Below are 21,754 nucleotides of genomic sequence, written 5' to 3'. Positions count from 1 at the left end.
CTGCGTCCTTCTTGAATTATGGAGCCCAGAACTGGATGCAATAATAAAACTGCTCAGGTTAAAAACAACCGTCCGGAACAACTGAATGACAAAGCACTGGAATTCAGCGTATTAAAAAATTAAATAAGTCACAGGGGCAAGGCACGTGGCAGAGAACTGGAATACCTGCCCCCCGCCCCCCGGCTGCTGGGGATTCTCCCACCTCTGGCTGCTGAAATGTTATCCCAGACCACACACATGTTTCAAAGCCTGCTTTCGCCACCATGAGGGCTAGCAGCTTAGGTTTGCAAACTCGAGCGTGGTAGTGGTGGCCACGGTCAGGGTGTTGGATTATGCACCAAAATGGGAAACTTCCTGAATGAAGCATTTTGATTCCCAAACACACCTGGTGCGTGAATCGCTGGCCAGGTGTCACGACCCCTGAGTTTGGGGAGGGAAGGGCTGAGAGTGGGTTCTCCTTTGTTGCTGGGGTTTTTTTGGGGGGTGGGTGTTATTTGTTTGTTTGTTTTGTGGCGAGAGAAGCACTTGAATTAATCCCAGGTAGTTCACAATGGCCTGCTGAAGCACCTTGCCACCTTCCTTCCCCCAGTTTGTGGCTGCAGCCGGACATTCCAGCCCTGTTTCTTTCTCTTCCTGGATTACGCGTTCAAGCTGGCAAACGTTTGCGCGGCACCGACGGGAAACTCTTGGAATTCTTTTTCGGGTCTCCATGTCATTAAGGGAGGGGGATGGATTCCAAACTTCCAGGCCATCCATGACAAAAGTTGCTGATAAACTGAGTTTGTCAGCATTTCTCAACCTGGGGCCCTCTGGACAATGGGAGTTGTAGTCCCTGCATCTGGAGAATCCCATTTGGGAAAGACTGGCATTAGCTCTTGAACAGGGAAGTTTCCTGGTTTGGATCGAGTGGAAGCACTTTGGCGCATAATGTGCTCTGGTGCGTTGTCCTTTCGAAGATTGGCGGATGGGTACTACTCTCTTTTTAGGGTTATTTCGTCCTTTTGTCCAAAGTTCTCAAGAGCGTCTACATAGGAGTTTCCACCGCCTGGCCCCCAGCGCATGAATGAATGCATGCCAAAGATGTCAGGATGTCAAACAGCCGGGCCTGAATGGAAGTGGGCGATCCAGGTCTACAGGCTGCGCAGAGAACTGAGGCACCCGTGGGCGGGGGGGGGGGGGGGAGAATGCCTTCTGAGTTGGTTCAAAGCTCTTCATTTATAGAAAAAGCATTCCAGGGATGACAAGTCCTGGGCCCGATCGACGTTCCCTCGGACGGGGGACGGGCCCAGCCGGAACATTCATGCGCTCTGGCGGTCCTGAGTCTGGCTCAGGCGGTCTCACAGGGCAGGGGGGTTGGAGCATGACCAGTAGTGGTGGCAAAGCGGAAAGAGAGAGGATGCCCCCCCTCTCTCTGCCCCTCTCCGCTTCTCGCCTTCCTTCCTTCCTGCGCTCTTTCTCCGTTGACCATGCTGTGCTCGGTTTCTTCCTTTTCCTGCAGTTTCCTTTTTCTTTTCCCAATGCCCTCTTATCTCGCTGCACAGCTTGTCCACCGCACAACCCGTGGGCTGAGATGGTGTTGGAGCAAATGGGGAGGCTCCAAGCTGGAAACCGTCTCTCTTCACACGGCCTGGAAAGGGCGCGTCTCTCGTTTTCGGTCTCTCTCTCTCGGGCAGCTCGGCGGCTCTGAGTAACCAGCCCAGGCTGAACGGAGGAGTATAAATTCATGCCATGGTGTCATCTGCTGTCCTTGCCATGGCTGGGATAGCCGCGTGTGCCCACCAGTGTCACCCAGGGCAAAACTGTCCCTTTACGTTTTGGGCTCCCGTTGAATGGGGGTTCTCCATCCCCTGCGCTGCACCTTTGAGGTTGCAGTGGGCCCTGTGTCTTCCCTGTGCCGAGGCTTGGCCTAAGCCTAGTTTTCTTCCAGCCAAATGTTGCTCATCTGTTTCTCTCTTTGCCGCCCCCATCTCGAATGCACAGCCTTGGCTGGAGTCAAACGTCCCTTTGTTTTTGCGCCGGGGATGATGACAAAAGATTCCCAGTACTGCTGTGGGCTAAGGGAAAGGAGGGGTGAAGCCAATGGGACCTTGTAGCCCCAAGAACCTCCTGGCAGCTCTGAACGCCTCACCAAGAGCCGCTGGGTCTTTTCCGTTTTTTGGCACCCTCCCCGAAGGCAGATAATCATGACGCGCTCTCTCTCTCTCTCTCCTTCCCTTCCATGGCCTGGTTCTAGAAGCGCAAGGGCCACTTTGGATGCCAGAGTGCAGATCTTTGCATGCTCAGAGGCACTCTTGTTGCTGCTTGTGCCCAAACTGGGCCGATGGAGATGCCTGGGGCATTTGGGAAGGGTGGGGTAGCTCTGGACGGGGTGAATGTGTGGGCAAGGGGCTCTTTAATTTGGGTGGGTGTCGATTGCCCTGAATGGAAAGGGTTAGCTGTGCGAATTTTGGCACGTCCCTCGGGACGGAGGGGGTGGGTGCTGAGCTGGGAATAGCAGCATGCGTGGGCGCCCTTTTCTCTCTCTCTCTCTTTTTTTTGCACAGAGAAGAGGGTGTGAAGACACAGGCGCAGCATTTTAACCGCCAAGCCAGGGAGCTGTCGTTTGGGGACGGGTGAGGGTGGTTAGAAGAGGCCCTGGATCTTTCCCCAAATATATTTGTGGCACGCGAGAACGTCCCTGCCACCTGTCGTCACCTAGCGCACAGGGGGCTGTGTTTGGACAAATTATTTCTAACCGTTTTGAATTCAAAGAACGCCCCCCTCCAAATATTGGGGGTAGGAAAGAGCCAACCTCTTGCACCTGTGTTTTGGGAGGGGAGGGGTAAAAGCATCTGTCCCTAACAAGCATTATTTGCAAGCAAGCTAAATGTGACCTTTGGGGGCTTCTGCTGTGCTACAGCTGCCGTTTCACTCTCTAAAGTAATTTCCCCTCCTAAAAGCAAAATTAACTTTTCCTCCTAAAATCCCCCCTATATTTTTTTCAGGGGTGACGGAGGTCGTGTTTTGCCCAGCCCTGGCCTAGAGGTAGGGTTATTAAGTGGAGGGTAAGTGAGACCCCATGCCGAATTTCTAAACTGAAAGGGTGTCAGAGTTTGCCCGTGCCTGGGTCTTCCAGCCTTCTCATCTGGAAGCGTCTCTCGTTCTCCCCAGTGTTTGGGGTCCATCATTCTGTGGCTGAACCCTCGAGCCATTCAGAGGTTTGCTGACATTTCAGGGGCGTTGCAATAGCTCCGCTGGTAGTTTTCGAAAGTCGTCAGGAGAGTGAGCCAGCAGAGAAAGCTTGCGTCTGGGCCGGTCCTTGCTGAGAACTAGGAACATCAGAAGACTTCATACACTGGTCCTTCTCGCTTGGTAATGTCTTTGCTGACCAGCAAGGGTCTCTTTTAGTGTTACCTGGAGGGGTCGGGGATTAAACCTGGGATGCTCTGCCCAAGTTTCTAGACCTCATCGTTCCGATTCAAAGTCTGATTCAGACAGACACGTAAGAAGCTGCCTCATACCAGAATTCTCGACACTGACTGGCAGCAACGGCTCTGCAAGGTTTCTGGCAGGGCTCTTTTCAGGCAGGGCTCTTTTCACCCAGACCTATCTGGAGCTGCCGGGATTTGCACGGGGCCCCTTCTGCATGCCAGGGACGCTACCATTTGAGCTACGAGGCCTCTCTCTTAAAGGGCTTCTGCATTTTCTGCTAGGGGAATTGCTCTGGGCCTGGCCCACCATTCCCTGGGACTGAGGTTGCGTCCCAACCGTAAACATTCAGGATTCCTCGTGGTTGGGGTATTCCCTCCTCTTCTCGTTCTGTCTCATGGGGTCCCGTGTCGCTCCCAGGAAAAATCTTCGGTATGGAGAAGACCCTGACGGGTCCCGTCGCTCCAGCGCTGCTGGTTGGTGCAACGAGACTTGGATGACCTTGGCAAAGGATTGGCTGAGCTTCCGTTATGTCACGGCAAGGTTGCGGGCATTCTCTCTGTCTGAGGGGGAAGTTCCGGTCACTGAATGTTTATGGCAGGGCGCTTGCTGTGTGTTGCATCGTGAGAACAGGAGTGCAGAGGAGCGAGATTCCCGCACATGGATGCTTTCATGTGCCAAGGCCGTCCACGCGCCTGGCTCTTCTTCTCCTCTGTCTCTGTCACGGCATTGCTAAGGGAGGGTTTCCTTAGCTACCGGCAGAACCCCCCCACCCTTTGCAGTTGCTAGGGAAACCTTTAGGGTTTTCTCAGCAACCAGACAGGGACACCAAGGTGTGATACTTCTTTTGTACATGAGTGCATCTTTTCCCCACCTGCTTGACCCCAAATTTTCCAGGAAGGCGAGAAGGAAATGTCCTGGAGTGAAGTGGATTTAGATCGGAAAGGTCAATTCCCCCCTGCCCCAGGTTTCCAGATCTGTGGGGCTGGCTAGAAAGGTCAGGGGGGCTTCCCTCCCACAGCTGGTGTGGCTGAGTGTGTGAGATCGAATTTCATTAGAGCTGGCTGGAGGATTCTGGGAGTTGTAGTCCAACCCATCTGGCAAGTGCCAGGGTTTGCCTTAAGGCGGTAGTTGGAATTGTGAAACGACAAGACAGGCTTCTGAGCATGTACAGATTGCTTTTAAAAATAATAATAATTGATGAGCAATGAAACACCCCAGTTACGGGAATTGCCGCTTTCTGAACCACTGAGCTCTTGGGCCTTTGTTTGTTTTTTAAAAGAAAAGAAATTAAGGGCGCAATCCTATGCGGGTTTAGACGGAAAAAAGGCCTACAATTCCTAGCAAGCTCCAGTCAGCCACGCTCGCTGGGGCTTTCCCCCCTCCCCCCCCCCCGGTCTAAACATGCATAGGATTGCAGCCTAAACATTTTTTAAAAAAACCTCGGATGACTTTCCAAAGCGTTGGCTGCTGAGACACAGGCCACGGAGTTGCTGTTGTGAACTTATACGCCACCTTGTACGGAAAGTCCACGAGGCAGCTTCATGCATCACGTGGCAAGTTTGAAAAATGAAACTTAAAAACATGTACAGACATGGCTTAAAACCCTGAATCGCTCTTGTGAAGCTGTTCCCCACCCGGGCCCCACAACCCAGAAGCCCCTGTCCCGGGGGCCACACCCGCCTTTCTTCAGGGAACGAATGTCCCAGGCAGCCTCATATTATAGGATGCATCCAAAAGACTTTTTTTCCAGGCAGGCCTTTGGCGTTTCTTCTGGCAGGTTTTTTATTCTTTTATTGTGGAGTTTTTAATTATGTTCTTATTGTGTTTGTTTTCTGATTAAATGGGTTTGAGATGTACGGATTTTGCTCCGTGTTTTGCAGGCGCTTGGGCATCGTTGGCTCCGTTGACAGAATCGGATTATTATTATTATTATTATTTTTGGCCAAGTTTTCGTTCGACTTGCGCTGATGCACGCACAAATGCAAAAGTGCAAGGCCACCCCAAAAATGGTCTGCAAGACAACGGACTTGAAAAAAAGCCGCTGCGGAAGCTGAGTTGGATTCCTAAGAAATCCTGCCACTTCTGCCTGTTGCAATCTCGTTTCAATTTCTCCGGCCTCCCTCGCAAAACTAGATACGTTTTCTTGCAAAGCCTTGTAGATCGGGGGTGGGAGGGTGGGGGCAGTTAAGAAGTAGATTCTCCAGATGCTTTCGACTTCAACGCCCAGCACTCCTAGCCATTGGCCATCCTGGCAGGGGCTTCTGGGAGTCAGAGTCCAAAATACCTGAAGCTCTACCTCCTGCGCACCTCTGTTGTAGATCGTTAATCTGACAAATGGGAGTTTTTCTCCAACCGTGCGCGTGTGCAGTGGAGGAACGAAATGCCCGCCTGCTGTGATCAACACCTCCTTGCTGGGTTAAAAGCTGTGTTTTTAATTAACAGCTCTGCCGTTGAGAACGGCGCGTTAACCACTGAATCGTTTACCAGCGGTGACAAGGATGTTCAGAACCGGCTTTTAACTCCTTACAGAGGTGTTGGTTTGTGGGAGGTTTGAGTGCGCGATTTCCTCCTGCGCATGTGAACACCTGGGGCGGGGGGGAACCTCCCATTGGCTTTGTTTCGTTATCGTTTTAAGCCTGTTTTTATTTCAAAATGTTGGTCCTTTTCGCCACCAGCTCCCCTGGAGACCTGTTTATTTGCTGCAAAGGCGGGATACCAATGAAATAAATATATAGATAAATGTGTAGGCAAGGCAGCCGTGTGATTTATGCACCACATGTGCTGCCCCTCCACACATGCGTTCTCTCTCTCTCTCTCCCTGTCCAGACCCTGGCTGGGCATCTATCAACCGTGGCGTTCTGGTCTGTGATGAATGTTGCAGCGTCCACCGCAGCTTGGGGCGCCATATATCCATTGTCAAACACCTTCGGCACAGTCCCTGGTATGCCACCTTGTTGCAGGTGAGTGGTGGGCAGGGTTTCCTTTCCGCCGGGGTTGGGGGGCAGCGATAACAACCCCCCTGGAGAGGATGGTGGCTGCTCCCGTTTGAGGCCCACCATGGACCCGATTGTAATCTTGCGAGTTGGCAACTGCCCCTTTGCTTCTCTGTCCACAAACTTGCTCGCCTCTGGCGAGGGCGTCTTTTCGCCTGGCGACCACGGTGTCACGGATTGGGGAAAGAGTGGGAGCTCTGCTGGAAAGGCTTAGGAGCGGTGGGACATTTGCGTCCTGTTTGTGATGGTTTCTGGGACTCGGTGGCCATGCTGGCTGGGGGGGGGTAATGGGAATTGTAGTTAGAGCATCGGGAGGGTGTCAGGTGAACCTCAAAGTTTTGCAGGGGGATATTACCAATGACAACAGTTCCCCCAACTTTTGACTGTTGATTTTCTGTTTCTCTTTTTTTCTCCCCACCCCTCCCGCAACTTCAGATGGTGCATACCCTTGCAAGCAATGGTGCCAATTCTATATGGGAGCACTCCCTGCTCGATCCGGCACAAGTGCAGAGCGGGAGGCGCAAGGCAAACCCCCAGGACAAAGTCCAGTGAGTATTGGGCGGAGTGGGATGAACGGAGCGTCATTTTGAAGCTCTTCTTACTCGCCCTCCTTTTTGAAAAGGAGAAAATGGCGTCCTTCTGTCCACAGGTAAAAAACGGGAATGTTTAAAACCACTTTCCCTAACGTCAGCTGCCCTCCGGTATTTTGGACTACAACTCCCAGCATGATGGCTGGGGCCCACGGGAGTTGAAGTCCAAGACATCTGGAGGCTACCAAGTCGGGGACAGCTGACTGAGAAAATAACCAAGCTAGAAGACAAAGAAGGGGAAAGAATATCCATTCGTCTTGTGCTTGTCACTATAAACGTTCCGTTGCATGCAGCTTGCAACCAGCGCAGCGAATAATTCTTTTTGATCCCCTTCGCGTCCAGCCAGGGTGCTTTTGGCAATCCTGCAAACGAGGCGATGAACTAATTTTGAACCTACTAACTGCAGTAAACGGTTTAGTTGCCGGTCAGGGGCGTAACTCAAGAGGCTCCATCTATTTCGGAACGGCCATCTGTAAAGTACCGAAACGGTTCCAGTTAGGGTCCACTTGGTTGGTTGTTTTCCAAAGCGTTTGAATTGCTTTTATACTGACTTCTGGGAGAATGGAGTAAAGTATAATAATAATAATAATAATAATAATAATAATAATAATAATAATAATAATAATAATAATACTTCCATTTCAGTGTTATCTATGTTTTCTCTGCCTTTGTTCGCCTGTATTAATCTTTGATTGCTGTGGAAACCGTTTGTTGTTGTTTTAACTAAACATTCAAATGTAGGATTTCAAAGCGCTTGAATCGCAGAAGCCGTCTTCAGAGGAGGCAGTGCCTCTGTCCGTGTGCAGAGCTCTTTAGCCTTGTTAGCCAGGAACTTGGAAAGCCTGCACGTAACTTGGATTTAGGGGGAATCGCTCCCAGGTGGAGCGAACCTCAGCAGCAGACCTCTTGGGGAAAAAAGCTTTGGTTGAGATGAAGGTTGTTTTTTGACACCTTCTTCTCCAGTGGTGTAGAATCATAGAATAGTAGGGCTAGAAGGGGCCTATAAGGTCATCCAGCCCAACCCCCTGCTCATTGCAGATGGCTGTCCAGCTGCCTCTTGAAGGCCTCTAGTGTGGGAGAGCCCATCACCTCCCTAGCCAATTGGTTCCATTGTCATGCCGCTCTAACCGTTAGGACGTTTTTCCTGATGTTTTGTCGTACTGCTCTAACCGCCAGGAAGTTTTTCCTGATGGAATCAGGGCTCACAGGGCCAAAGCCCCAAGGCCCTTTTATTAGCAGGGATGCTTATGTCATATCTGTCAGGGATGCTTTAGGGTGGATTCTTGCACTGAGCGGGGGGTTGGACTCGATGGCCTTAGAGGCCCCTTCCAACTCTGCTATCCATGATTCTATGTGCCACCCCACTCAGACTTCCCTACTCCCATTGAGCTTAGCTGCAGTCCCTACAGTAGCCAGAGTATAACCAGATTTTTCCAGCAACGGCATGTACGGCATTGCAACAAGCAGTCCCTGTTGCAATGCAAAGTATTTTGGGGCGGCTTGGTTTCGAATGGGCAATTAAGACCCATTCGCTTTATGTGAGACCGGCTCCTGGTGGAGGTGAAAAAAACGGCAAGAGGGACGGTCTTGTTGATTTGGAAATGAACTTTTTTTTTTACCCATGGTATTGCGGGGGCGGGGAGGGGGGAACTCCTGGAAAAACTTGAGCTGCAGTGCAGGGGATGTGCTGTTTGCCGACATGGTGTGGCCGTCCGGGGCCTTTCCTCATGCAGTTTTGGCTTTCTCTCTTCGACAGTCCACTGATCCAGATAAATTGGGTGCTATCATAGAATCGTAGCGTTGGAAGGGGCCCACAAGGCCATTGAGTCCAACCCCCTGCTCAGTGCAGGAATCCACCCTAAAGCATCCCTGACAGAGGGTTGTCCAGTTGCCTCTTGAAGGCCTCCAGTGTGGGAGAGCCCACCACCTCCCTAGGTCATTGGTCCCATTGTTATGCTGCTCTAACAGTCAGGATGTTTTTCCTGCTATCCAGCCGGAATCTGGCTTCCTGTCACTTGAGCCCCTTATTCCTTGTCCTGCACTCTGGGCTGATCGAGAATAGATCCTGGCTCTCCTCTGTGTGACACGCTTTCAAGTATTTGAAGAGGGCTCTCATGCTGTGTACCGCTGCACTTTTGGGGTGGTGTGTGTGTGTGTGTGTGTGTGTGTACACAGACGTCAACATGCAGATCAACATATCTGCTTGCATTTTGGGACCCCTCTTGGAGCTGTGACTCCCGCAACGAGGCTGTGCACTTGGAAGTTTACCCCTGCTTCTCTCTGATCCACTTCTGTTCTCTCGCAGCCCCACCAAGTCCGAATTCATTCGTGCCAAATACCAGATGTTGGCCTTTGTTCACAAGCTTCCGTGCCGGGACGACGACGGCGTGACCGCCAAGGACCTCAGCAAGGTGCGTGGCTGTGGGAGGGCTCGTGTCACGTATATTTGTGTGAGTTATCGAGGATGTGGGTTTTCCACACATCTTTTCCTGGCCCTAAATCGGTCTCTCCTCATCTTGGACTACAGTTCCTATCACCCTGGCTGGCCAGCCAAATCACGCCCATCCCTGGCCAGCCAAGTCTTACTTTCAAACAAATTTAAAACTTCACCAGGCACTTATTTTATTGGAATGCTTGTAAAGGAAGAAGAAAGGGGGCGACAGACAACTTAGTAGTAGTTGCCTTGCCTTACATAGCTTTAAAGCAGGGGCACGCAACCTTCGGCCCATGGAGCTCCTGTATGCGGCCCACGGAGCTTCGGCGGGGGCACCTCCGGAAGCAATCTCAGAAAGGCAAAATGGGCGGGTGGTGGGATGGCAACGCCAGGTCAGGGAGGGGGCGTTCATCTCCCCGCCCGTGTTTGGTTCTGCACCCTCTTTTAAATGTTAACGGGGAGAACAAGAGTCCCTGGCATGACTTGATAGCTGTTTTCGGCAGTTTTTTCATCTCAAGGCCATTTGGAAGTCCGGGTGGTATTGACAGGTGGGGAGAAGCTGCCTCTTTGGCCTGGCACGGAGCGGGGTGTGGAACAAGATCCCCCTGTGTTTCCTCTGCCCTGACCTCCTGCCTCCTTTGTCCGCAGCAACTGCATTCAAGCGTCCGGACAGGGAATCTGGAAACCTGCCTGCGCCTCCTCTCCCTGGGGGCACAGGCCAACTTCTTCCACCCGGTGAGAGCCCTACGCCCAAATCCTGCCTTTTGCGTGGCGAGGCCTCCTTTAAATGCCTCAGCTGGAGCGGGACGGGGGCTGTGCCGGGCTTGACCCATCCCTTCCCGCCTTTCCTAGGAGAAGGGGACCACGCCGCTGCACGTCGCTGCCAAAGCAGGGCAGACCCTCCAGGCCGAGCTGCTGGTGGTGTACGGAGCAGACCCCGGGGCCCCTGACGTGAACGGACGGACCCCCATCGACTACGCCAGGTGAGGGTCGGCCTCGGCTGCTTCCGTTGGGCTGTCTCGTTGGCTTGTGGTTTGTTTCTTTATTTATTTGACTTGCCAGCCCGTCTTGCAGGCTTGTAATTGAAACACACAAAAAAGGACGCGAAACACACAAAAAAGGCGGTGGGGAGGGAAGAGGAGAAAAAATAGAAGAAGACTTAACACCAGGGCACAGAACTTCAGACGAGGGTAGTTCTTTGCCAAGAATGAGTGGCTGAGTATTTGGGGCTCGGTGAAGGCAGGCCTGGCTTCTGTTTTTGTGGCCTGTGGGCTAGTGCTTGACTTGTTTATTAGGTTTTTTCCTGCCCTTTCAACCACTCAGAGTGGCATAATATTATTCCCCACCCCAATTTTATCCTCACAAACACCCTGCGAGGTTCGGTAGGCTAGAAAAGCCTCTTCTCCCAAAAGCGGGTCTACAACCCCCCTGGAGAAAGTGAAGCAGAAGCTGAGGGGGCAGGATTGCAGTTTGAGATTGATAAACAAATGGTCAAAGAACACCTAATTTCCTTGAATGAGTTTAAATCTCCAGGGCCCGATGAACTGCATCCGAGAGTAATGAAGGAGCTAGCGGAAGAACTCTCAGAACCTTTGTCTATTACCTTTGCAAAATTATGGAAGATGGGTGAGGTGCCGGACGACTGGAGGAGGGCTAACGTTGTCCCTATCTTCAAAAAGGGCAAAAAGGAGGAACCTGGGAACTACAGACCAGTCAGTCTGACTTCCATCCCTGGGAAAATTCTGGAGCAGATTATAAAGAAGTCAATCTGTAAACATCTTGAAATCAATGCGGTGATCACTAGAAGCCAACATGGATTTGTCAGGAACAAATCCTGTCAGACTAATTTGATCTCATTTTTTGATAGGATAACCTCCCTTGTGGACTGTGGGAATGGTGTGGATGTCATATATCTTGACTTCAGCAAAGCTTTTGACAAAGTGCCCCATGACATTCTGATTAACAAACTAGCTAAAAGTGGGCTAGATGGAACAACTATTAGGTGGATTCACAGTTGGCTACAGAATCGGACTCAAAGAGTGCTTATCAATGGAACCTTCTCAAACTGGGGAGAGGCAACGAGTGGGGTGCCGCAGGGCTCAGTCCTGGGCCCAGTGCTCTTCAACATTTTTATTAATGATTTGGACGAGGAGGTGCAGGGAACGCTGATCAAATTTGCAGATGACACCAAATTGGGTGGGATAGCTAATACCCTGGAAGACAGAAACAAACTTCAACGTGATCTTGATAGGCTGGAGTGCTGGGCTGAAAACAACAGAATGAAATTTAATAGGGATAAATGCCAAGTTCTACATCTAGGAAATAGAAACCAAATGCACAGTTACAAGATGGGGGATACTTGGCTCAGCAATACTACAAACGAGAAGGATCTTGGAATTGTTGTAGATCACAAGCTGAATATGAGCCAACAGTGCGATACGGCTGCAAGAAAGGCAAATGCTATTTTGGGCTGCATTAATAGAAGGATAGCTTCCAAATCACATGAGGTACTGGTTCCTCTCTATTCGGCCCTGGTCAGGCCTCATCTAGAGTATTGTGTCCAGTTCTGGGCTCCACAATTCAAGAAGGACACAGACAAGCTGGAGCGTGTTCAGAAGAGGGCAACCAGGGTGATCAGAGGTCTAGAAACAAAGCCCTATGAAGAGAGACTGAAAGAACTGGGCATGTTTAGCCTGGAGAAGAGAAGATTGAGGGGAGACATGAGAGCACTCTTCAAATACTTAAAAGGTTGTCACACAGAGGAGGGCCAGGATCTCTTCTCGATTCTCCCAGAGTGCAGGACACGGAATAACGGGCTCAAGTTACAGGAAGCCAGATTCCGGCTGGACATCAGGAAAAAATTCCTGACTGTTAGAGCAGTACGACAATGGAATCAGTTACCTAGGGAGGTGGTGGGCTCTCCCACACTAGAGGCCTTCAAGAGGCAGCTGGACAACCCTCTGTCAGGGATGCTTTAGGGTGGATTCCTGCATTGAGCAGGGGGTTGGACTCGATGGCCTTGTAGGCCCCTTCCAACTCTGCTATTCTGTGGTTCTAAGAAAGCGGCTCGCCCAGGGTTGCTCTGTGACCTTCATGGCAGAGTACAGCTTTGAACCTGAAAGTCCCAAATCTACAGTCCAGTCATCTTTATTATATAAAACCAAAGGCCATTACATTGAAATAATACTTGTAAAATATATAATTCTTTTCTAAGCAAGCACAACGCGGGGGAAGGCTGACCTGTTGTTGCAAATTCTATTACTGATAGTTCTCCCCAAATGTAAAAGAAACAGAACATCCAAACCGTACCAGAAATCAACAAACCAGTAGGTGGAGTCGCGTGTTGTAGTTGAGGCTTAAATTTGGAATTGGCCATCCCAATCCAATCTCTCTCTCGGGCATGCATCGTTTGACCGTTGACACCCTCCTTCCCCCTCTCTCCGCAGGCAGGCATCCCAACATGAACTGGCCGAGCGGTTGGTGGAGTGCCAGTACGAGCTGACGGACAGGCTGGCTTTCTACCTCTGTGGCCGGAAGCCAGGTAAGAGGACCGGAAGGGGTCCGCGTGTGCACGGGTCTGAGACGCACGGGTGCACGAGTCGTTGGCGGTTCCCCGGCTTGTTTTTCAGTGACCCCGTTTCAGCTACAATTCTTTCGGCACGCACCACCTCCGTTAGCTATTAAAGGGAGTGGTTTTTGAAAGCTGTGCCAAAATTATATATATCGGTATATTACATTTGCATCAACATAAATAAATAAATGAATTAAATAAAAGCCTGGCTTTTACAAGGCTACCTTCATGAAAAAGGTGAACCTTCTAAGTTTGCCCTGTTGAACCTTCTCCAGTTATATAATATCATTTGGGTGTGGGTGTGTTTGTGGGTGAGATAATATTGTAAGTACAAGTGTGTCATTGTAGGTTAATTTCTCTTTGGAGGCTTCCCCCGTTTTCTCACAGATACTCAAGGCGACTGAGGGCACAATCCCATGCATGTTTAGACAGAAAAAAAAGTCCTACAATCTCATGCATGTTTAAACTGGAATCGCTCCTACAATCCTATGCATGTTTAGATAGGGAAATGTCCTACAATCCTGTGTATGTTTAGGCGGGGGGCGGGGGGAAATTTACAAGTCCCAGCATGCCTTAGCCAGCCATGCTGGCTGGACATGCTGGGAGTTGTAGGACTTTTATCTGTCAAAACATCCACAGAATTGCGCCCTTAACCAATGGTGTTACTGCTATTTCCTTATTTATAACAACACCTGCTGTTCTTCTGTTCTTTTCCTAACAATTCTAAATTTTTGCCACAGCGCAGTGCATTGACGCGTGAGTGTGCATGTGCGTGTGCGTGCGAGAAAGTGAACCCGGCTGTTTTTTTATCCGGTCTATATTTGGAAATGATGGTGCATCTGTCTAAGGGGGTGTTAGTTGGATTCGGTGGAGGCGCTGGCTAGATTGCTTAACCGTTTCTGTCTTTCCACGCAGACCACAAGAATGGGCATTACATCATCCCGCAGATGGCTGACAGGTGAGGTATTCTCCTACCTCTTCCCCCAAAATCTGCCCTCTTTTTATATCCCATAGAGGGCGTAATTGCTGCCACCTTGTGGCTATTGTAGGGATTACATATGTACCAGTGTTTCTCATAAGCTGCTTCTTCAACATTAGAAAAGGGTAGATATCCCGGTATTTCACTGCTAAAATAATACAAAATAGTAAAGTCCTATATATCAAAGTTTACCTTACCCTAAGGGACTCTGTAGATTTCTCCTAAATTTGGCTGCTGAAATCAAAAAAGCACTCGGCGGGCAGGTGTGGGGGAATAGATTTTTGTGTTTGCTCCCCTTCTGGCCTTGAAAGTACATTCTTGGGCTGAGCATATGCTCAGAGGAACCCTTGTCCCTCAGTTCAATGCCCGCCTTCCTTAGCTGTTGTGAGGTGCTGTTTTTGCACCCAGGTCCAGTTGATTCCGTGAACCCAACGTCTGCCCAGTTCTGCTTTCAGATAACTTATTAAGCCTACATTAGGGGCTGCTGGGAGTTGTAGTCCCAACGCATCAGGAGAGCACAGGTTGAGGAAGGCGGCTTTAGAAACCATAGATCAGGGGATGCTGAAGTTCTTTCAGCTGAGGGCAGAATAAAATTCAGAAAAGCCCCCGGGGGTTGCAGGCAAGAAGATCGGATTAAGGCAGGTTGAGCCCCGGTACTTATTGGGAGAGGAGAGCATTTCAACCCCCTAATCCAGCTGCCACTTGCAGACACCCCGGGCTTTTCTAGTGGGAGTTGGGGACACACACACTATTTTTTAACATCCTTGTTTGTCCTTTTCTTTCCCCGCTGCCTATCTGGAGTTCAGAGTGCACCCAAAATGCATGTCTCAAAGGTACCGAGGGGTTCGACACTCAACCGCATGCGACCGCCATGGCCCGTGCCATCCCCCCCCCCACTTTCCGTGGGAAATATGACATGCCTGTGTGTGTGTGTGTGTGTGCACGCGCGTGTTTTGGCAGGGGCGTGGATTGTTGAGCACAAAAAGGGGATTAATGAATCGTTTGGTGACCACCGTCTCCTGGGGGATGCGTTCAGAAAGTCTGTTTTCCTTTTTGAAAATGCTTCCCCCCTTCCTCGCCTTTGATCTCCTGGTTCCCCTCCCGTATCTCTCGCCTCGGCCCCTCTGTCGGCTGGTGACATTCCTTCCGACGCCTATCACACACAGACCCAACCCCCAAATAATAACCTCGCGGTTGCCGCTTCCTCATTAGGGCGTCCTGCAAATCCGAACGGAGCTGGGTGCTGTGCAGGATTGGGGCTGGGAAGGTGGGGTGGGGGGTAGATACGGATGCCCTCCCTTAGGCTAATTTCTCATGGGACAGGGGTTGACGGGGTTCTCTCTCTCCTCTTGCAGCTTGGACCTCTCTGAGCTAGCAAAGGCAGCCAAGAAGAAATTGCAGGCGGTAAGTTCAACGCGCGCGCCCCCCCCCGCCAGGTTTCTTCTTCTGGAACACGGCATTTTTTGTGGGGGGAGACACGGAGCTAGTTGTTTGTGGGGATTTGCCCCTGTGCCGTGCCCTGTCCGCTATTGAGTGGTCTAGTCTAGGTAGAGCTTGACTGTATAAGTACAGTGAAGGAGAAATTGGAAGGACGGCGCAGGGTTTGGGGGAGGCAGTGAGCTGCACATCCCTTACGCCATGGGCTGAATTCAAGGAGAGGCTCTCGTGGGGGGGGGGCGCATTGCATTGATGGGCGGGGCCAGAGGCAAAGAGGGCGGGGATAAAGTACCAAAAATACCAGCATGTTTTAGATTAAGGCTAACTAGACCTTAATCTAAAATCGGCTTTAGAAAGGAGAACAAGCCACACAAAAGTTGGGGAATGGCGAAAGTAGCGGTGGATTAAGAGACCCAGCGCCCCTAAGTGACCCGTTGCGGCCATTAGGCTCCCAAATAACAGTACCGCCTTGGGCCGACCCCGCAGCGCCCCAGTTCCTGCACCACGTTCTGCTGCTGAACTGACTCTCTCGCCCCCAATAGCTCAGCAACCGTCTCTTTGAGGAGCTAGCCATGGATGTGTACGACGAGGTGGACCGCCGCGAAAACGATGCAGGTGAATGGCAGGGGGGGAAGGAGGGGGGTAGGTGGTGGGTGATTTGGGGGCCTTACTGGGTTTTTTTCCCCTGGTGACCCCCAATGTCTGGTTTCAGTATATTTTCTTAAAAAATCTAATCTTCCAACATTTGCCCCTCTGAAAGTGTAAGGATGAGGGGCAGGTAACATCCCCCCTCACCCGCATTCTCCACCAACGTCTCTACCTGTGATTCCTCTGTCAGCCTCTTGGTGGCACTGTGCACCCAGTCTCTCTCTTCCCTGCCCACCAAGGTTTTATTTATTTTATTTATTGCACTTATATGCCGCTCCCATAGCCAGGGCTCTCTGGGCGGTTTACAGAAGGTTGGAAACCTGCTCTGGTTTTTCGAGATCCCACCACGACTTATCATCCGTTTATTTCATTATTATTATTATTATTATTAATATTAATAATAATAATAATAATAATAATAATAATAATAATAATTTTTATTGTTCTGCAAACATACATGACATAAATACATAGAAACATTACATCCAGGGAAAAAGGGAAAAAAGGAAGAGCAGCGGAAAAAAGAAAAAGAAAAAAAAAGGAAAACACACACAAAGGTTAAGGTGTATTTTCGGTTCTCTACACATCCCAAATGTGAATTATATCCTCTCCTTGTTTAATTACATTTACGACAATCAAATTCTTTTCTGTCTTCTAAGTTGACTATATCTCATACACTGAATCCACAGACAAACACATCACTTTCTCTGCAAAAATTCTGTCAGAGATTTCCTTTCAGATGTGAACGTGGCTGCTGTTTTATCTCTCATGATTGCTGTAAGTTTTGCCATCTCTGCCAACTCCAATGTCTATCATCTGCTTGTTTCCGAGCCCGTGTCTGCACCCACTGGGGGCTAGAAACTTGTGGAGGCATTTTGGCTTGTTGAATTCTACTCTTAATGTGCAGCCTGGATTGTGGATTTAAAATTCCAAAGCATGTTGAACCTAGGCAAACTTAAAACGGGACAGATGGACGGACAGACGTCATCTGGGTTTATGCCAAGAGGAATTGAGTTTTTTCAGAGAAGGGCTTTGGGCTTCGGCATGACCTGGCTCACCTGGAGATCTTTGCTCTGCAAGGGTAGCTGAATTGTAGCTGGTTGTTGGTTGGTGTTGGTTACGAGGTGAGGCTAGATGACCTTTTAAGGACTCCTATATTCTGCTCTGATTCCAACATACTGATCTGGTGGCTTCCAGATTTGTTGGACTGCAACTCCCAGCATTCCTAGCCACCATAGCTAAGTCAGAGATGATGGGAGTTGTAGTCCAAGACATTTGAGTTGGTAAAAACTGCACTGTAGCCATAATGCAGCCTCTCCCAGCATGATAGCCTGCAGATGAGTTGGACTACACAGCCCATCTCCCCTGCCATTTGCCATGCTGACTGGGAATGATGGGAATTGCAGTCTGGCACATCTGGAGAATTGGGGAAGGCTTATTTATTTTAGTTCTGTTGATATTATCTGCTTATGGTGCGTTTTTAATTTTATTTGTTAGGATCATTTTATTGTTAGGGTGGGCCTTTTCCAAAAATGGTTGCAGTTTTATATTTCATTTTTTTTATTTATAAGCCGCCTTGAGTTCGATTTTCATCGTAGCAAGGTGAAGTATAAATGTCTAAATAAGGCATGACACTTAGGGCATAATCCTATATGCATGTTTAGACAGACATGAGTCCTACAATTCCCAGCATGGCTGGCTAGGGAACGCTGGGAATTGACGGACTTTTTTTCTGTCGAAACATGCATAGGAGTGTAGAACATTTTTTTGTCTAAAGATGCATTGGATTGTAGGACGTTTTTCTGTCTAAACACACATAGGATTGCGCCTGTATCCGATGCAAAATCCAAGTATGTCAGACATCCCCACCTTCTCCAGTCTAGGTGAGGGTGGGTTGCATTTGGGTGTGTGTGTCAATGTGTGTGTGTCAATGATTGTAAATGATCTGTGGGTTCAGTGTGTCGAATTTCGGCTTGGGTGCATTTTTGCAAATGCAATTGTTTTTATTTGGTTCAAAGCTAGTCAGGTGGGGGAGGGCTGGTGTTCAGATGACAAATAATACCAGGTTGATGCCACAGACAGTGTCTTGGTGGAATGGAGAGACCCGGGTTCAAATTCCTGCTCACCCACAAAACTCACCTGGGCCCAGTTGGTCTCTCTCTCTCTCTCTTTCTCTGGCCTGAGCTACCTTACAGGGTTGTTGTGAGAATAAAATCAGGGTAAACTCCCCATGCAAGCTGTCCTGTCAAAACTGGATGGATGGCTTGAAAGAAGCTCTCCCACCCACCCCAGATTGGCAGGCGAAATGTCCCCGCACGCCCTCGTGCAAAGAGAGAGGGCTTTGAACCGCTTTGCCAGTTGTTCTCGGCCGCTCTGGAGAATCTCATTGCTCACCCGGGAGTTGGGCTGGCAGTGTTTGCTGGGCCAGTGCCCAGCTAGGCCCAGGGCTGAGTCATAGCAAGCTTTGCGTGAGACTATAGAAAGGTGGGCTTCATCGGGCTGGGGCGGGGTGGGGCTGACATTTACCGGCGTGCTCAGTTCTGCACTGTAGCACAGCCTACACGCACCCCCCCCCGCTTTCCCCCAAAAGCGCAGGGGCGAAGAGCCCGGGCCGTGGTTCTGTGGGAACGCTGCCACCTCCCTGTCTCTCCCGGCCACCCCAGAGCGGGCCTCGTCCCCCCCCCCATCCCTTCCCTTCATTCCTGGCCAGCCGCATCCGTGGCCTTTCGCCAGCTCCGCCACGGCCCAGCCGGAATAAATCTCCTTTCGAGGGAGGGTGCGGCTTGCTCCAGACTCCGTTCCCCTCTCTGGAAGTTGTGCCGGCGTGGGGCTGAGCGGGGGCTTGGTAAGGAAGGCGCGGGCTTGGGGGGCGTGCGGGGGCGAGCGCGCGTCGGTCCAAACGTGCCCGGTGAAGGGAGAGCGGAGTCTGTCTGAGTTTTAGGCTGCGGCCGCTTCCCCCCAAATCCCGGCATGATTTCTGGGGCACGGAGAGGTTTACCCGCAGCCCAGAAATCCCAGTTTGGGCATCGCTCTCCCTTTCTGGCTGTGTTTGGGGGGGGGCTCCCCCTTCCGTGTTACTCTGGAGCAACCGTTTCCCTCTTGCACGCCGATTTCTCCCCCCGCAACCCCCTCGGGGACTTTTTAAAAGTTTGTTCGGCTGCACAGAGTCGTTTTTGAGCTGCGCCCAGCGAGCGAGCGAGAGAGAGAGCGATCCGGAGCGGGGTGAGATGAGTTGGACTCTTGCCTGTTGTTTGAGGAGAAGCAGAAATACCGGATGCCTTTCAGCATAACGGCGTTGTTGTTGATCGATTGCAACACAAACGCTTCTACCGGTTTCGGTTTGGGGAATGATCCGCACGAGGCCGTGTCCTAAGCCGGTTTACTTAGAAGCCACTTCCCCATCGGCTTTCTGCTTCCGACGTGCAGCCTTGAGTTGCAAGGCAACGCTGCAGAGTTTTTAGTTGCAACTTCGTGGCTGCCGTGGTGCTTCCTTGCTACGCTGACCCTGCGAGGCGGCTCATAGGGATGTCAGAGCGAGTGACTTGGCCAAAGCTGTGTGGAGGTGGAGGGATGGAGGATGAGACTTGGATTATAGCCTTCTCCGAGCGTGGGTCTTTATCCGCCTCTGATGTTCTGCTTGCAGAACTCTGGTTTGGAAATTAATAGGTTTCGGTCATTGGTTGGGCAGGGGAAATTATTCCATGGAAAAATGGTTCTGTATGGCTGGTTCCCAGCACCGCCCCTCATTTATTTGTGTATGCCAATGTTTTGACTGTCATGGTAAGGGAGTGAGGGAACCGCAGGCACTCCCTTCGTGAGGATCATGCCCCCTGGATTCTTACAACGGTGTAAACTGCAGAAAAAGAAGGGAACAGAGGGACGAGCGCGACGGCTGCCGTCGAACGCAGTTTCTCAGACGTAGGGATCAAGCATTCAGGTTCCAGCAGGGAGGGAGGTGGGGCCTGCCGGCCCTCGGCTGTTGCTGGACTACAGATCCCATGGTCTCTGTGGGCCATGCTGGCTGGGGCTGATGGGCATCCAACAGTATGTGCAGGGTTCCAGGAGAAAGGTTAGTTTTGAGGCAGGAAAAGGAAAGGAGAGAGGTTTGTAGGTGGTTCTGGGACAGGCGTAGGGGCCTGCCGTTTCTTTGAGATATCTCACTGCTTATGGGGCCGGGTTGCCCCATCTCTTTCGGGGGAAATTGCCCTTCCAAAGCCGGGAGGCACTGATGCAAGGACGGGAGAAGCAAACCCTTGGGACGGGCACGGAAACGCAATTCGTTGAGTCCCCTGTGTTCCGACCACTCTTAATCGGGGGCCCTGGTGAAATCAAGCAACATGCGTTTCCCGTGGACTCGCTTTGTAACTGGGCATGTGGGGAATCGCCTCGTGTTGATTTCACCAGTGCCCCCAACAGCAAAGACTATTTGGACTGCGACGGCATGAATAAATGGTTATATCTGTGTTCTAGCCTTCCCCTCGACGCGGCCTTTTGCGCTCTGACAGTCTGCACCCCGGTTCCCGCACCTGGGGGGCAGGAGTGGGGAGAAGGGGCTTGAACTGAGACGGCCGGGGCCTCTGCAGATCTGTGCATGTATGTGGGGTGGGCGGAGGCCGACTGTTTGCTGACAGTAACTTTTTGCCTCCCCTTCTCTCTCTCCCGCCCCAAAAGTCTGGCTCACAACACAGAACCACAGCACTTTGGTGACGGAGCGCAGCGCAGTTCCCTTTCTTCCGGTAAACCCCGAATACTCAGCAACACGCAATCAGGTAATGGGGGAAGGGGTGGCCCTGATCCACCCTCGGCTGCCCTATTTACTTCTGTCTGGCTGATGCCAACCAAGCAGAGCTTAATTCTAGAGTAGGGGGGTGGATGCGGAGGAAGACGCCAGGGCTTACGTTTTCCCCTTGAACCCATGTCTTCTGACCTGGAATCCCTGGCGCATTCCTTTCTAGATCCATTTAAGGGAGGGCCGGCAATACTCTGTGGTTACGGGAATGTCTTCTGTGTCCGCTCAGAGCGATTTTTCATCGATTTCCCCCTTGGGTTTTGGGACTTGATCATGTTGTCAGATGTTGACTCGTGGGTCTGAGGTCTTGCTTGTGACGGTTTCCACGGATTCTCCCTGAGCCGAGTGTCGAGCCTGGACATCTCTGAGGGAGTGGCGCTCGGCACATGCTCAGAGGCGCTCTTGTCTTTAATATCACTTCCGAAGTTTTGCATCCTGACATTCGGAACGAATCCTGGGCAGTGAAAACTGCTGGTTCCGATGTCAGTGAAGCGGTGAATCTGCTTTGGGTTTCAGTCAGATCCAGTCAGAACTCTATAGTCAAAGTCTGCACCTTGGACAGCTCCTTTGGAGTTCTGACTGGTTCCAATGGAAACCACCGCTTCACTGGCATCAGAGCCACCAGCCTCCATTGGCCCTGGGCTGATTACGGTGCGGCCTCCGTTTTGGGTTTTGCCATGCCCGGTCCCTTTACCTCTTTCTCCCAGGGGCGCCAGAAACTCGCTCGCTTTAACGCCCGGGAATTCGCCACTCTCATCATCGATATCTTAAGCGAGGCAAAGCGCCGGCAGCAGGGCAAAGGCCTCACCAGCCCCACAGGTAAGAGCGCGAGAAGTTAGGGGGGATTCGTCTCTTCCCGTGGGGTCAACCTCCCACCCTCGGAGCCTTCCTCCTGCCCCGCC

The 21,754-nt window shown here is 51.0% G+C and overlaps 1 protein-coding gene across 5 annotated transcripts in view; it reads left to right on the top strand.

Annotated features, from left to right (window-relative positions):
• Positions 1–21,754, top strand: part of GIT1 (GIT ArfGAP 1) — a 53,222-nt gene that overhangs the window by 24,792 nt on the left and 6,676 nt on the right. For all 5 annotated transcript variants that reach the window (XM_063146666.1, XM_063146665.1, XM_063146664.1 and 2 more), the window contains exons 2-12: positions 6,238–6,371; positions 6,840–6,952; positions 9,300–9,405; positions 10,077–10,163; positions 10,281–10,411; positions 12,875–12,969; positions 13,915–13,957; positions 15,334–15,382; positions 15,958–16,030; positions 20,735–20,832; positions 21,560–21,671. In XM_063146666.1, coding sequence (XP_063002736.1) covers positions 6,840–6,952; positions 9,300–9,405; positions 10,077–10,163; positions 10,281–10,411; positions 12,875–12,969; positions 13,915–13,957; positions 15,334–15,382; positions 15,958–16,030; positions 20,735–20,832; positions 21,560–21,671 — 907 coding nt within the window. In that variant the 5' untranslated portion in view covers positions 6,238–6,371. The remainder of the gene's footprint in view (positions 1–6,237; positions 6,372–6,839; positions 6,953–9,299; positions 9,406–10,076; positions 10,164–10,280; positions 10,412–12,874; positions 12,970–13,914; positions 13,958–15,333; positions 15,383–15,957; positions 16,031–20,734; positions 20,833–21,559; positions 21,672–21,754) is intronic.

This window comes from Elgaria multicarinata, chromosome 22, assembly GCF_023053635.1.
Source record: "Elgaria multicarinata webbii isolate HBS135686 ecotype San Diego chromosome 22, rElgMul1.1.pri, whole genome shotgun sequence".
NCBI classification, from domain to species: Eukaryota; Metazoa; Chordata; class Lepidosauria; order Squamata; family Anguidae; genus Elgaria; species Elgaria multicarinata.
This window is presented reverse-complemented; position numbering and strand designations above follow the sequence as displayed.